Here is a 12,644-nt window from a genome sequence, read left to right on the forward strand (position 1 = left end):
ATGATTCTAAAGTTTTCTCACATGCTGCTAGTGATTTTGACAAGTACACCCATGATGATGGAGTAATTTATGCAATAAAGTTGTTCCTAAAAAGCGTTTTCTGGGTTCCCCAAATCACACACTTTTCCCTTTGAAAATTATAGCTCCTTTATTATTGTCTAGACCCCCCCTCCACTTAAGCAGGGCCCTTTGGTCTGGATAAAAAGTTAAGTCCATCTTTAGGATGTAGCTGAGCCCATTAGTATGTAGAAGTCACCTACCGCCCTAACCGCCCAGACCAAATGAAGGAGAGTAGACATTCCTGTTCATCTACAAGCCAGGGATGAGCCAATCAGCTTAAATAAAGCAAATTCCATTCCCACTGAGACTTGTCGTGGCTCTGCTGACCACAGCATCACACCATCTCATAATATCTCTTTCTCCCCAAGTCCTGACTTCCCTCGTGGCACAGTGGTTAAGAATCTGCCTACCAATGCAGGGGGCACGGGTTTGAGCCCTGGTCCAGGAAGATCCCACATGCCACAGAGCAACTAAGCCCATGCGCCACAACTACTGAGCCTGTGCTCTAGAGTCCGCGAGCCACAACTACTGAGCCCGTGTTTCACAACTACTGAAGTCTGCATGCCTGGAGCCCGTGCTCTCCAACAAGAGAAGCCACTGCAATGAGAAGCCTGTGCATCACAATGAAGAGTAGCCCCGGCTCACCGCAACTAGAGAAAGCCCGCGTGCAGCAACGAAGACCCAACACGGCCAAAAATAAATTAAAAAAGAAAAAAAAAGACTGTTTGGCAAATCAGTCAATACAACATTTTTTCAAATGGTGCCTAGGTCTGCTTTCCTCACCTCAAGCTCTTGCTCTACCTTTGTGCCTTCCTAAAAAAAGAAAATTACTCAAACCATAAGTAGACAGGAAATCTGCCTTGTAAGAGGATGAATGACCGGTCATCCTTCTTTATAACTAGACCTCATGACTGCAGAAAGGGGTTTTCCATTTGTCAAACCACATTGAAGTGAAATATGCTTTTCTCACTCTTTCAGTTCTGCACTTCTTTCTTTCTTCTTGTTTTTCGGATCTGCCAAAACTGCATTGATAGCTAACAAAACTTCCCCACGCGACCTCTGCCCATAGTTCTCCAAGGTCAAACTGATGCAACGCATTGGTAGAGGCTTTGTTATGAAAGTTACAAAAATGGAAACTCTTTCCTAAATCCGCCTCTTAGAGCGACATGGCGGCGAAGGGAAGGGCTGCTAGATGGCTCATCTCGAGTGTGAAGTATGTTATTGAGTAGCAGGGAGTGTATTATTTAGGCAGAATTATATTTGCAACATTTCAAAACACATCTCTTCTCGTTCATCAAAAACTCTCCCCCTCATAAGTGATTCATGCCACTTCCCGAAGTTCCAGAGACTATCTAAAGAAAAAGAAAAAGAAAACAACTGCGAAGAGCTAAGGAGACGAAACAGCAGTATTCTTCTATCATACATTCTTCTCTATAAAATGTACAGTTAGTGTTCTCATCACTAACTGGACCCACTAGAAGTGATCATAAGGCCGAGCTACAAGTGGGTTTGAGCTAGAGCCAGAGTAGGTGGCGACCAATGCAAGTCTGAGGTTTTAATAAGACCCTGAAGCGTCAGGCTGTGCCACTCATCTGAATGACAGGGTTGTCAAAGGCAGAATCAGAAGGTGGTGGTTGCCTCACTGCTAACCCGGATTCTTCCTCCAGGGTCAGCTGGATGCCCTGCCTAGCTCTTCCCTCAAGAGAAGAGTGTTGGTGGGGTAACCATCCATCCTAGGGAGAGGACCATAATGGACATCTCGAAAATTGAGAAGATGATGGCTCAGTTTATTTGATAGAGGCACTCTGCCTGGGTCTTAACTTATCAGTGAATTCGCTGCGAAAAAGCAGCAAATAGGGCTTCCCTGGTGGGGCACTGGTTGAGAGTCCGCCTGCCAATGCAGGGGACACGGGTTTGTGCCCCGGTCCAGGAAGATCCCACATGCCCGGAGCAGCTGGGCCCGTGAGCCATGGTCGCTGAGGCTGCGCGTCCGGAGCTTGTGCTCCGCAACGGGAGAGGCCACAGCAGTGAGAGGCCCGCGTACCGAAAAAAAAAAAAAAAAAAAAAAAAAAAAAAAAGCAGCAAATAACTTCTGGCCCATTAATGCTCAGGCATCTCCTCTCCCATAAGTCAGCAAACACTTCGTCCCCTCTAGAGGACTCAACGATGCCACAGTCTCCATAAGGTGAAGCTATCTAGTTATTAATAACAATCTATAAATGTCACATGAGCTAGTTTTCAGAAGACAGTGGTGTGTTACGGTTAAAAGCTTTGCACGGTGACTGGAACTTGAGAAACGATCAATAACTCCTATTTAGAGCTATTATGCCTTCTCTCTTACTAATCTTCCATGGTTCGTCTTACTGAAGTTCACTTTGTTAGCTGTTTGAGAGTGTGAGAAGCAAGGTAGTTTTGGTCTATTTAAACCTTTATTCGATCTAATCACTCACGATGGAGAAAGTGGCCAAATTTCAGTTTCTTGGGAGCAAAAAAGTGATTACAGTCAAGCCAATGACAATTTGTGTTTGGTTCATCTGTCTGTTCATTTGGTTATGTGATAAAAATTCACTGCTTGATTACTGTTCAGTGATGGGGTGGGGAGAGGTCCTTGTTTATTAAACCCTGACACTGGCTGTCGGCAACAGAACTGGCGTTTCCAAGACTCACCCATTATACTGTCTGTTCCGTTGGCAGGAGGTGTACAGGACGAGGTGCTGTAATGGTTTGTACCACTACGGTGGAAAGTGGACATCGGAGGAAGACTGGAATTGATGTCTGCTGAGGAGTGTGATGGATAGCTCTGTGGCAAGAAGCAGAAAAAGGAGGCCATATTTAATCACAAAACATCTAGTGGATTAGTTTTCCAACACTTCTTTCAGAACTCTTCGCTTTGCAATGGAGACAACCCTCGGAATTTCAAAATATCCAAGAATACATCTTGCTTAGCTCTGACAGCTTTCATTTTTCAAATAATAAAACACAAAGACATAGTTGGTTTGGGTTTGCATCAAACCTAGAGGAATATAATGGCAATGCTGGACCTTGAGAAATGATCACGATCTCTAAATATAAAAATTACTGCTTAAAGGCATGTCTAGGACTTCAGCAACATAAAAGACCACCACCACTATTATTTTTCTGTATGGCCTATTGATCAAGTAAGAAAGATTCCATAACATAATGAATAAAACACCACCATGACCCACGGCGTTTACATTACACTTCATCCTGACCTTCTGAATACAAACTGACCAAGAATAACCAGTCTCAAATCTTCTTCCTGCCAAACTGGATCATCTTTCTGAACTCCAGCAAGAAGAAAATGGTAAATGAAAAATTTAAAAAGCAGTAATGATTAAATATCTCTCTAAAGCATTAATACATAAAGCCTTACATCAATGACTATGTTGAATTACACTGGAACAAACGAACGGAGAATGACTTATTTTACTTCTTTATAGGTCCTCTCCCTCAGCAATACGTCATAGAGTTGACTATGAAAAAAGAACATCACCTTTTACAGAATCATTTACTTTAAAGGCTTAGCTTTGGGTTCGACTATCATACTAGTTGTCCAAATAAGCTGCTTTTCTTGGGGCATCTCACAGTGCCTATAAGTGCTGTACAATCAGCAGATCACTAACAGAAACATGGTTATTTACAAAAACATGGTTATTTATAAAAATGGAGCTATTTTCTTTTTCATGACAAAAAAGTAGCTTAAAAAGTTATTCTCATAGGCATTTGAATGTATTACAGACATGTAAAGGAAAAATATTTAAGTTAAAATATAATACTTTTTCTTTATATATAGTATATTAATGGGCTATGGATCTTTATTATATCATTATTGGAGATTCTGTTGAAATTAGAGATTGAATATGATGCTGAAAGTCAGGGGTGATTAAAGCGTGGACACCCTGTGTCTTGGGATCCCCTAGTTATTTCGTGAGGCCCATCTTGGGCTCTATCTCTTCCTTGAGGGTCCCTTACTACTTCCAACTCTTTCATAATCTCGTCTCTTTGAATCCCTAATGCATTTACATTCTGCAATGCGCCATTAAACACTTAATTAAATGTTGCTTTTCCATGCTTTCTCTTTCAAGAGCATTTCCACCGAAACTGTAAACTCTTCAAGGGGAGGGAATAGAGCTCATAGCTCCGCATCCCACAACTTGTGGCTGAGTGATAAACACACTCATCCTATGAACAAAGAACAACTGGTTACCAGCTCGTGTTTAATAAATAGTGGACTGAAATGCTACTTATTTGAGAGACAACTAAACAGTTTAGAAAATAAATCTACATTTTGGAGTCAGTTTGCCAATGACATGGCCGATGCCTTTGAAAATACTACCTCTGCACACTCCAGACAGTCCAACAGAAAGGACAACTTCAGTGAGAAAGTTGGGATGACGCCCTTAAACCATTCCAAGTTCCCAAGAATGCCTTTCAGACTTTTAAATTTCATGGACATCTTTGCTTGACCAAAAATTCCTTAGGCCACCTGTTAAACTCATTTCTACTTGGCACTTACAGAATACCCCAAGTAGTCCACGCAATTTTCTCCAAAGAATGATAGAGTGGGCCCATTCCATAGTACAACTGACCTAAAAAATTGGATAAGCCATGGAAGACCAAACTTAGAAGGGCTATTTCTGCTTGAGAGCTAAAGACTATAATAATGTGGAAAAAAGAAACAGACTATGGAAAAAGAAAAAGAAAGGTAAAAAAGATGATTTGATTTCATTTCTACCCAGTCCTATTCCATGCTGAGTTTCTGAAGAATAGAGAAACCTTATAAATCAGTCCCAAGCTTGCAAAAATCAAAACAGAGGAAAAAGCATTCTGAAAAATAGTTAAATCACTACAATAATGACAGGATGAGACAGGAAAAAGATTACTGCATCAGTGAGAATTTTTAGACCCTTTCAACTTGGTGTAAAATGGGCAGTAATTCAGGATTTGACAAAGGGTTACTACTGAGTTCAGAGAATAAACAGAAAAGTTCTTCCCCAGATTTTAATGGGGAAACCAATGCAATCCATGTAAATCAGTAATTTTTAGAGACTCATAGAAAATTAGATGCTGAAAGAAGTTAATGAGATTTACAACTAGATTATTTTACAAAGAAAAGGATTTTGACAACGACTGTCACTCAAAGACGTAATAAAAACACCACAGAAAATATTAGTGATATGTGAATAATGTCTCTTTAAGAGTATTTCGGGATCAACTATAAGCACTCCCCTTAGTCTTTCTTACTCCAGCTATTAATACTGTCGACCCTGCTGGCCACAAAGGCAAAGGAAAGGGGAAGTATGACAAAGTGTTATGGTTTTACATGCCCACTATTTGTTTATTTATTTTTACTTATGATACCCAATTAGAGTGTATTTGGAGTCTACTGACAGAGTAAGTGTTGAAAATATTTCCATGAGTGATGTTTTTATCAACCTATGGGTTGATAATTCACAAAGTAGAAAATATAATTGTTAGCACATACTAAGAATAAAGTAGTCAAACTCTGGGCTAGAGCAGGGTTTCACAATCTTGGCACTGCTGATCTTTTGTGCCAGATCATTCTTTGCTTGGCAGGGGTTGGGTGTGGGTGTAGGGGGGTTCCTCCTACGCATTGTAGTATGTTTCCCAAATCCCTGGTCTCTGTACGCTAGATTCCAGCAGCACCTATATGCACCACGCCCCTCCGAGTTGTAATGTGCCAAAATGTCTCCAGAGATTACCAAACACTCCCTGTAGGGCAAAATCACCCCCAGTGAGAATCACTGGAGTAAGAGTTTATGTTACAAACAATAAAAGACAACAGCACTTCCTTTATATTAAAATTCCAGACTCTCAGGACTATTTCACTCTGTGGTACAAAGACCACGCCTAACCCATGCCAGACTGCAGGGACGCTATCCTATTTTTGAAAAGAACTCTGCCAAGTCATTCCGAACAACAACCCATCCCAAAGCTTAACCACAAACTCCATTCTTATGAGTGATTTTGCATGTGTGTCTGTGACATAGTAGTGATTAGCTGTGGGATTGTTGTAGAGGCTGAAACTGTAAAGGGGATTTAAAGAATCAAAATGGGTGACTGACAGTTGCTACTGATATATGTGGATTTTAAGCTTTGTGATTACATGTTCTATTATAACACAGTATAAAGTGATAGAGGCAATAATGGTTCTAAAATGTGCTACCTTCACAGACATACTAATTTGGCCAAATTACACCCAAAGTAATCCAAAGAAAGCTTTCTTCTTTTTCTCAAACTATTCCTTTGTTCAGTATAGAATTGGGCAAAAGCTCCAGATGAAAATTTTAAGGAACTACCATTACTTTCAAATGAAAGGTAACTAACCACCTACTGTATACTCAAATGATTCTCAATTAGTATCAGATTTTTAAAAGTCACTTCAGCAAGAGAGTTTTGAATAGTTACTGAAATCACAATGATTACTAGATATAATCATTCAATAGTTTCCCTATCAGTGAGAAAATTCATCAGGATACATTACCAGAGACCTAATTCATTTGCCCTTCTGAAAAACAACCCCCCTCATCTCTAAGATCTGCTAAATGATCATGTTAAGAATGAAAACTGGGGCTTCCCTGGTGGCGCAGTGGTTGGGAGTCCGCCTGCCAATGCAGGGAACACGGGTTCGTGCCCCGGTCCGGGAGGATCCCACATGCCGCGGAGCGGCTGGGCCCGTGAGCCGTGGCCGCTGAGCCTGCGCGTCCGGAGCCTGTGCTCCACAACGGGAGAGGCCACAGCAGTGAGAGGCCCAAGTACCGCAAAAAAAAAAAAAAAAGAAAAAAAAAAAAAGAAAACTGTTTTGAGATAGATAAATGACATTACAAATATAGCACCTGATACAACCTATTGGGTTACTCCTTCAAAATGATCTTTCCTCCTGGTTGATAATATTGTTTTGGTTCAGCAAACTTTTCTAAAAGGGTGTAGTTGGTTTCCTTTTTAAAATTACATTTTCTGTGCATTTGAGCGCATTTTCAACATGCTTCCCCCATGCAGTGAACTCGATTGGGATAAAAATCAAACCACCTAAGTTGAAGTTCTACAGCATGATAGAGAAAGGAAGAAAGAAATTTAGGACCGAAGAAAAATAAATGTCAAATGGAAATTCCAACATATAGTACAGTGTCGAAGTCTTTTATTTGTAATCAAAACTTTCCTTGCCTATAGTACACATACAATTTTGATCATGGGTTCTTTAGAGAAGTGCAAAATGATGATGGCGAAATAAAAATGTTAGCCAAGAAGAAATTCTAGTATAATAATAAGTGCTATTTCTTTAGGCTTTCATGCTAATGACTCTAAGTAGGAGGTGGGAGAAGAAGAAATTTGAAAGTAAATCATCTGCTATTTATTGAAAATGTGCTGAAATTTAAGATAGTTTGTGATTTCCACATTCAAACTTGAGAGATGATTAAAAAAAAGGTCAATTCCATCTCCATCATTTATCTCTCATTTGAGGATAAGCTAACTGACTTCCCAGTGTCTCTGTCACTAGGACTAACTAAATTGATATTTGAAAGGATATCGGAAACCTTAACCTCTGGGATGTTTTCGGTCATCAGAATAGGATATGTCACCTTTTCTATATCTCTGGTGGCCGAGCAAAAGAGAATAAAGCCCACAGAAATCCAGAAAGTACTATCTCCTATATTAGAACAGAGAAAGAAACATAAATCTGGGTATTAGGAGAAGAAAAAGGAGCACATCGCAAGATGGAGAGTAGTAATATAAGTACCACTAACTGGATTTTTCATACTCTTTTGCATTTAGGAGATTAGAGGTTCATACCTTTTTTAAAGCCATTTTACTGCACAAGATACTTGGTCCCATATTATCTGCATCCCAAACCTTCATGATCTAGAAGTACTCTTTCCTCCATTTAGTGATAGACTTAAGTTCATCAGTGGATTCTGGGCTGTGGTAGTTTTTGAGGTTAGAAAAACAACTGATGCGTTGCTTCCTCCAGAATAAAGACACATACTAGGATGGATGAGTATAGTATTGGAGGGTATGGAAGTATAGCTAAAATACTGAAAATCGGGAATCTGATCTAAATAGAAACCCCATGGTTGCTGTTACTGATGGGAGTGTATAGGAAACAGGAACGCTTTCCTTCAGGTGTGGTACAAGAGTTCAAAGCTGTCAGCAGCTAAAGAAGCCGGTCAAGGGGAAATGGAAATGCCTGTGGGAGATGTGTTATCACCTACTTTCAAAGTCCACTGGCTATCACTCTGCCCCCTGCAGTATATCCTTCAGTACTACAGATAGCAAAAAAACCCCACCAAAACCCAAAAGCCAAAAACCCCCAAAAAAACAAAAAACCCCAAGGAACCGTCACAGCTAAAATTCTGCAACTCAAATACAATATGTATTTATGTACCAAGGGAAGATGACACTGTGATAAAGAAAGCACAGAACAAAATGCAATAAACAGAAGAACAGCGACAAAGAGAATATGGCTTATGAAGATGATCTGGTTGAGTTTATGTCTTTGATTGCAGAAACAATACAACTGGAAGAATAACAGGTGTGTGCCATTTTTACATTCATTGATAGAGTCCATGTGTACATGCATGCAAAGACAGGATGAGATTTAATAAACTAGCTGTGTTGTCCCCATTACCAAGTGAGTCTCCCTTACCAAACGTTCATGTGGATGCAGGCTGCAGTAGCTGCTAGACTGTGGAATATGAGAAGAATTGCCCAACATTCCTCCATAGCCAGGCTGATTCATCCCACTGGAGGAGCTCCAAGGGTCACTGCTGTGATGGCCATCTGTAAAGGACAAAGAAAACCATGACTTTTCTGAGGCATTCAGCCTTGCCTTATAGAGTAGGGTGTTTTCATATCCTGGAAAATGACTGCCTGTTGTATATTCATCTTTGTGTTGGTGAGCTGATTATATCAGAAGACAGTCTCATTATTTTTTCCCAAGTGGCTCTATACTGCCAAACAAATATAAATATTTAACAGAGTTAAAGGATTCTTAGTAAAAATTTAACTGTAAAAGAACAGAACATATTTCTACATAGAACTGTGTCAAGACAGCAAGGTAGCTAATGCTAAAGAAAACATTTCTTAGAAGTCTTTTTTTTTTTTCTATGAAAACCAACTAAAAAATTAAACTGTTCCTAAATTTTGGGAATTTTGGGGGGAATTATTTTGAAAATAAAACACTTGAGACATTACAGGGTTGGCAAGCTTACAAGTTTTGAGAACATATAAAGAAATAAGTAATAATGAAAAAGAATATCTCTGATTTCAGATTGGATTTCATTTTTGTGACATACAGAGTAGATGGAATTAAAGTTGGAATTACATTCTGGTATGTAGGGAAGAGGAAGCTTATGTATATAGTTCTGAGTTTTTGACTTCTTTTTAAATGTTTGTATTTTGGTATATAGTTAAATAGCTATCTTAAGCCTTCAGTAGCAACTGAAAGGGTACACACATGTCATAAGGTAGATACTACGGTAAGGACAATTTTGAGAGCCTCCAGATTTTATAAAACTGTGAGTTAAAAAGAGGTTTAGGGCTTCCCTGGTGGCGCAGTGGTTGAGAGTCCGCCTGCTGATGCAGGGGACACAGGTTCGTGCCCCGGTCCGGGAAGATCCCACATGCCGCGGAGCGGCTGGGCCCGTGGGCCATGGCTGCTGGGCCTGCGTGTCCGGAGCCTGTGCTCCGCAATGGGAGAGGCCACAACAGTGAGAGGCCTGCGTACCACAAAAAAAAAAAAAAAAGAGGTTTAATATTATATGGAAATTATATGAAGTATCTTTTCATACCAAGTTAATCTTTTATTAACACCATATTAAAAATATTCCTACAGATTCTTTTTTTACTCTCTGGGCCTACTGGCCTCGAAGTTACTACTAGATTGCTATTGTTTGGTCTGGGTTTCTCAAATTACGGGAGCAGACCATCTATGTTACTGCTCAGTTCAATTTTTCTTTCTTTCAATAGTATAACAAAAATTATTAAATGCCAGATATATACAAGGCCATCAGCTAGGTGTTAATTGTATGGCAGGCATTGCTCCCTTGAAAATAAGATTATTTTCACCTTACACGTTATTTAATAAAGGCCTTTTGAAAATGTAGGCAGTAGGCAAGTTAAATCTGACACTATATTTCATAAAGCCTTTTTTTCCCTGAGTCTTTCACCCCAGAAGTTAGAATTCAGAAAACTGGAATGGTTTCAGGGCAGGAAGGAATAATCCAGAGATGTCTTAAGAACTATGAAAGCAAAATCATGTCTGTGATTTTGACAACTAAAGAGGTTTAACTAGAAGGTGGAAGCTAAAGTTAAAAATAAGAGGTCACACAATACTGGGTTTAAAATATGCTACTAAAAAAATAAAATAAAATAAAATATGCTACTGACAGTCTCTGAATACCTTTCATCTAAACTGTGTTTTCTTCAAGACCTGAATTCTCAGGGTACTGTGGATGCTTACTGAAGGACACTGATGTGAAATGGGATCACGACGTACTGTTTCTGTGATCATAACGTAAAAACATAGGACTTTTTAAAAAGTTCTTATTCATGTACTTCAGATTTAGCTCTGAGATTATGGAAGGTCAGATGTCATCTTAAATCCAAACATGAAGTTTAAGACCACTGACATTTCAAAGAGATGACATGCGTGGCAAATAAATTGAGAATCTCTATCACTGAACAAGAGTCTCCTGACACATTCTGACATGATGCCCTACATGGAAATACATTTAGGATTTGTTAACACAGACACTCTACTCAATGCAGACTTACAAAAATACACATTTTACATAAATTATGCTTTTCACAGTAAATTAATATTTATCACATCCCATGATCTTGGCATAATGTGGGTTTGAAAGAATAGAATTAGATGTGTGCCAATTAATTGTGCTCATCATAAATGTCAACTCAAAAAACGTTTTGTTTTTTTTTTCCTTCTTGGGTATTCATATGCAGAAAAGCAAATGTGTTCCCCGTAGTTAGTTTTGCATGGTCTGCTATGGAGAAGAAGCTTTACTCAACCTGATCTTTCCTTGCAGTGTGCACGGTTTAAGCAAGTGACCTTCCTGAAGGCAGACAGAAGAAGTCTATCCTTCTGTCCATTTTCTCAAGGAAATTCAGCTTTGAGTGATGAGTCCTTGAGCTGGCAATCTCCATAAGCACCGGTAGTGGTAGCATAGTCTCTCTGACTGGTCATAAAAGAGAGGCGCTGGTGCCCAGGTGGCCGCTATCTATAGCTGAAGGGGATACAGCTTTTGTCATGGCACAGAACACACCCAGGTGACATACCTGCTGTTCCCCTGGAGAGCAAGGGACCTCGAGGACAGGTCACAAAGATAAAAGACCCTGGTCAACAGGAGCTCCATTACGCGTGGAACCAATTCTCTCTATTCCTGAGGGACCCATTCGATTCCATTTTATAGATTTTCCAGGGAATTTCGCATGTGAACTAACAACTCAAAAGAGCTAACACTCTGAAGCGAAGGGAAACAAACCCCTTTGAAACAGAATGACTTTGGGTATGTCCACTGTAATCTAAGGGAGATGCCAAGACACCTCCCTGGGACTTGCTGCCCCAAGGGGCTCTCCTTCCCGTGACATGGTCCTTCCGGGAGGAGCACGAAGAAGGAAATCCCATGGCACTTTGCCAATGCAAAAAGAGTTAAGTCTACATACAGGGGTTCTTGGTGAATCCCATATCTGAATTTCAGAGTATTAACCTGGGAACAAGATCATCACATTTTGACAATACGTGTCCCAGGGGTATAGGGAATGGAGCCTTAGCTGCATCCTTTGGACGGTCTCCTCTAATAAGCAGCTGCTGTCATTTCAACCATCTTGGTCTTTTCTAAGCAGCAGAAAGAGCTGTATTACCAGGGGTGAGATTATAAGCTCGGGGAACACACATCCATGTGCACTGAATTAAATGCACTGGACAATTACATGGATGAAATACACTTTACCTACCACGAACCTGTAATTTTCTATATTTTTCTGGGAAAAAAGCTGGGTCTTGGGCCCTCAATCCGTCAGTATGTTGGAATAGAGCTTTTGCTGTGTAATGAAATAATATTCCTGACTTTAGATAGGTCACTTCATCTTCAATGGGACGCTTGTTCTTACCTATAAATTAATAAGTGGCCAACGTTTTTACTGATAAGAACAGATACTAAACTTGATCTTAGCCAAAAGGCCGAAAAGTGATTGCAAGTGTCCAACATTTTTATATAAAGGTATATATGAGGATGATTTGTTCCTAGGAGGCTAAATCCGGGATGCTTAAAATACACACTGAACCAAAGCTCTTCTAAACATACAAACATACTCTTCTCGGGAAGTGAAGACACAGAAATGATCAGTCGTGGAAGACCATCCCCCAAGAAGAATCCGTTCTAAGTAAGCAAACCAGCCAAATCTTAACTCATGATCTCTCAAGAGGCTTTCACTTAAAAAATAAGTCTTAGTGAAGTTTTCATTAATTTATTTTTAATGAATTCAATTCCTAAAACAGAGCGTGACCTTCAGTGTTCTATACTTGC

At 39.8% G+C, this 12,644-nt stretch overlaps 1 protein-coding gene across 1 annotated transcript in view; it reads right to left on the reverse strand.

The window, feature by feature from the left end:
- The window catches only part of TCF4 (transcription factor 4), a 358,643-nt gene that overhangs the window by 41,762 nt on the left and 304,237 nt on the right, over nt 1–12,644 (reverse strand). The window contains exons 9-10 of the mRNA XM_079717032.1: nt 8,747–8,880; nt 2,728–2,860 (exon numbers count right to left, since the gene is read on the reverse strand). Coding sequence (XP_079573158.1) covers nt 2,728–2,860; nt 8,747–8,880 — 267 coding nt within the window. The remainder of the gene's footprint in view (nt 1–2,727; nt 2,861–8,746; nt 8,881–12,644) is intronic.

This window comes from Hyperoodon ampullatus (assembly GCF_949752795.1).
Source record: "Hyperoodon ampullatus genome assembly, chromosome: 13".
NCBI lineage: Eukaryota > Metazoa > Chordata > Mammalia > Artiodactyla > Ziphiidae > Hyperoodon > Hyperoodon ampullatus.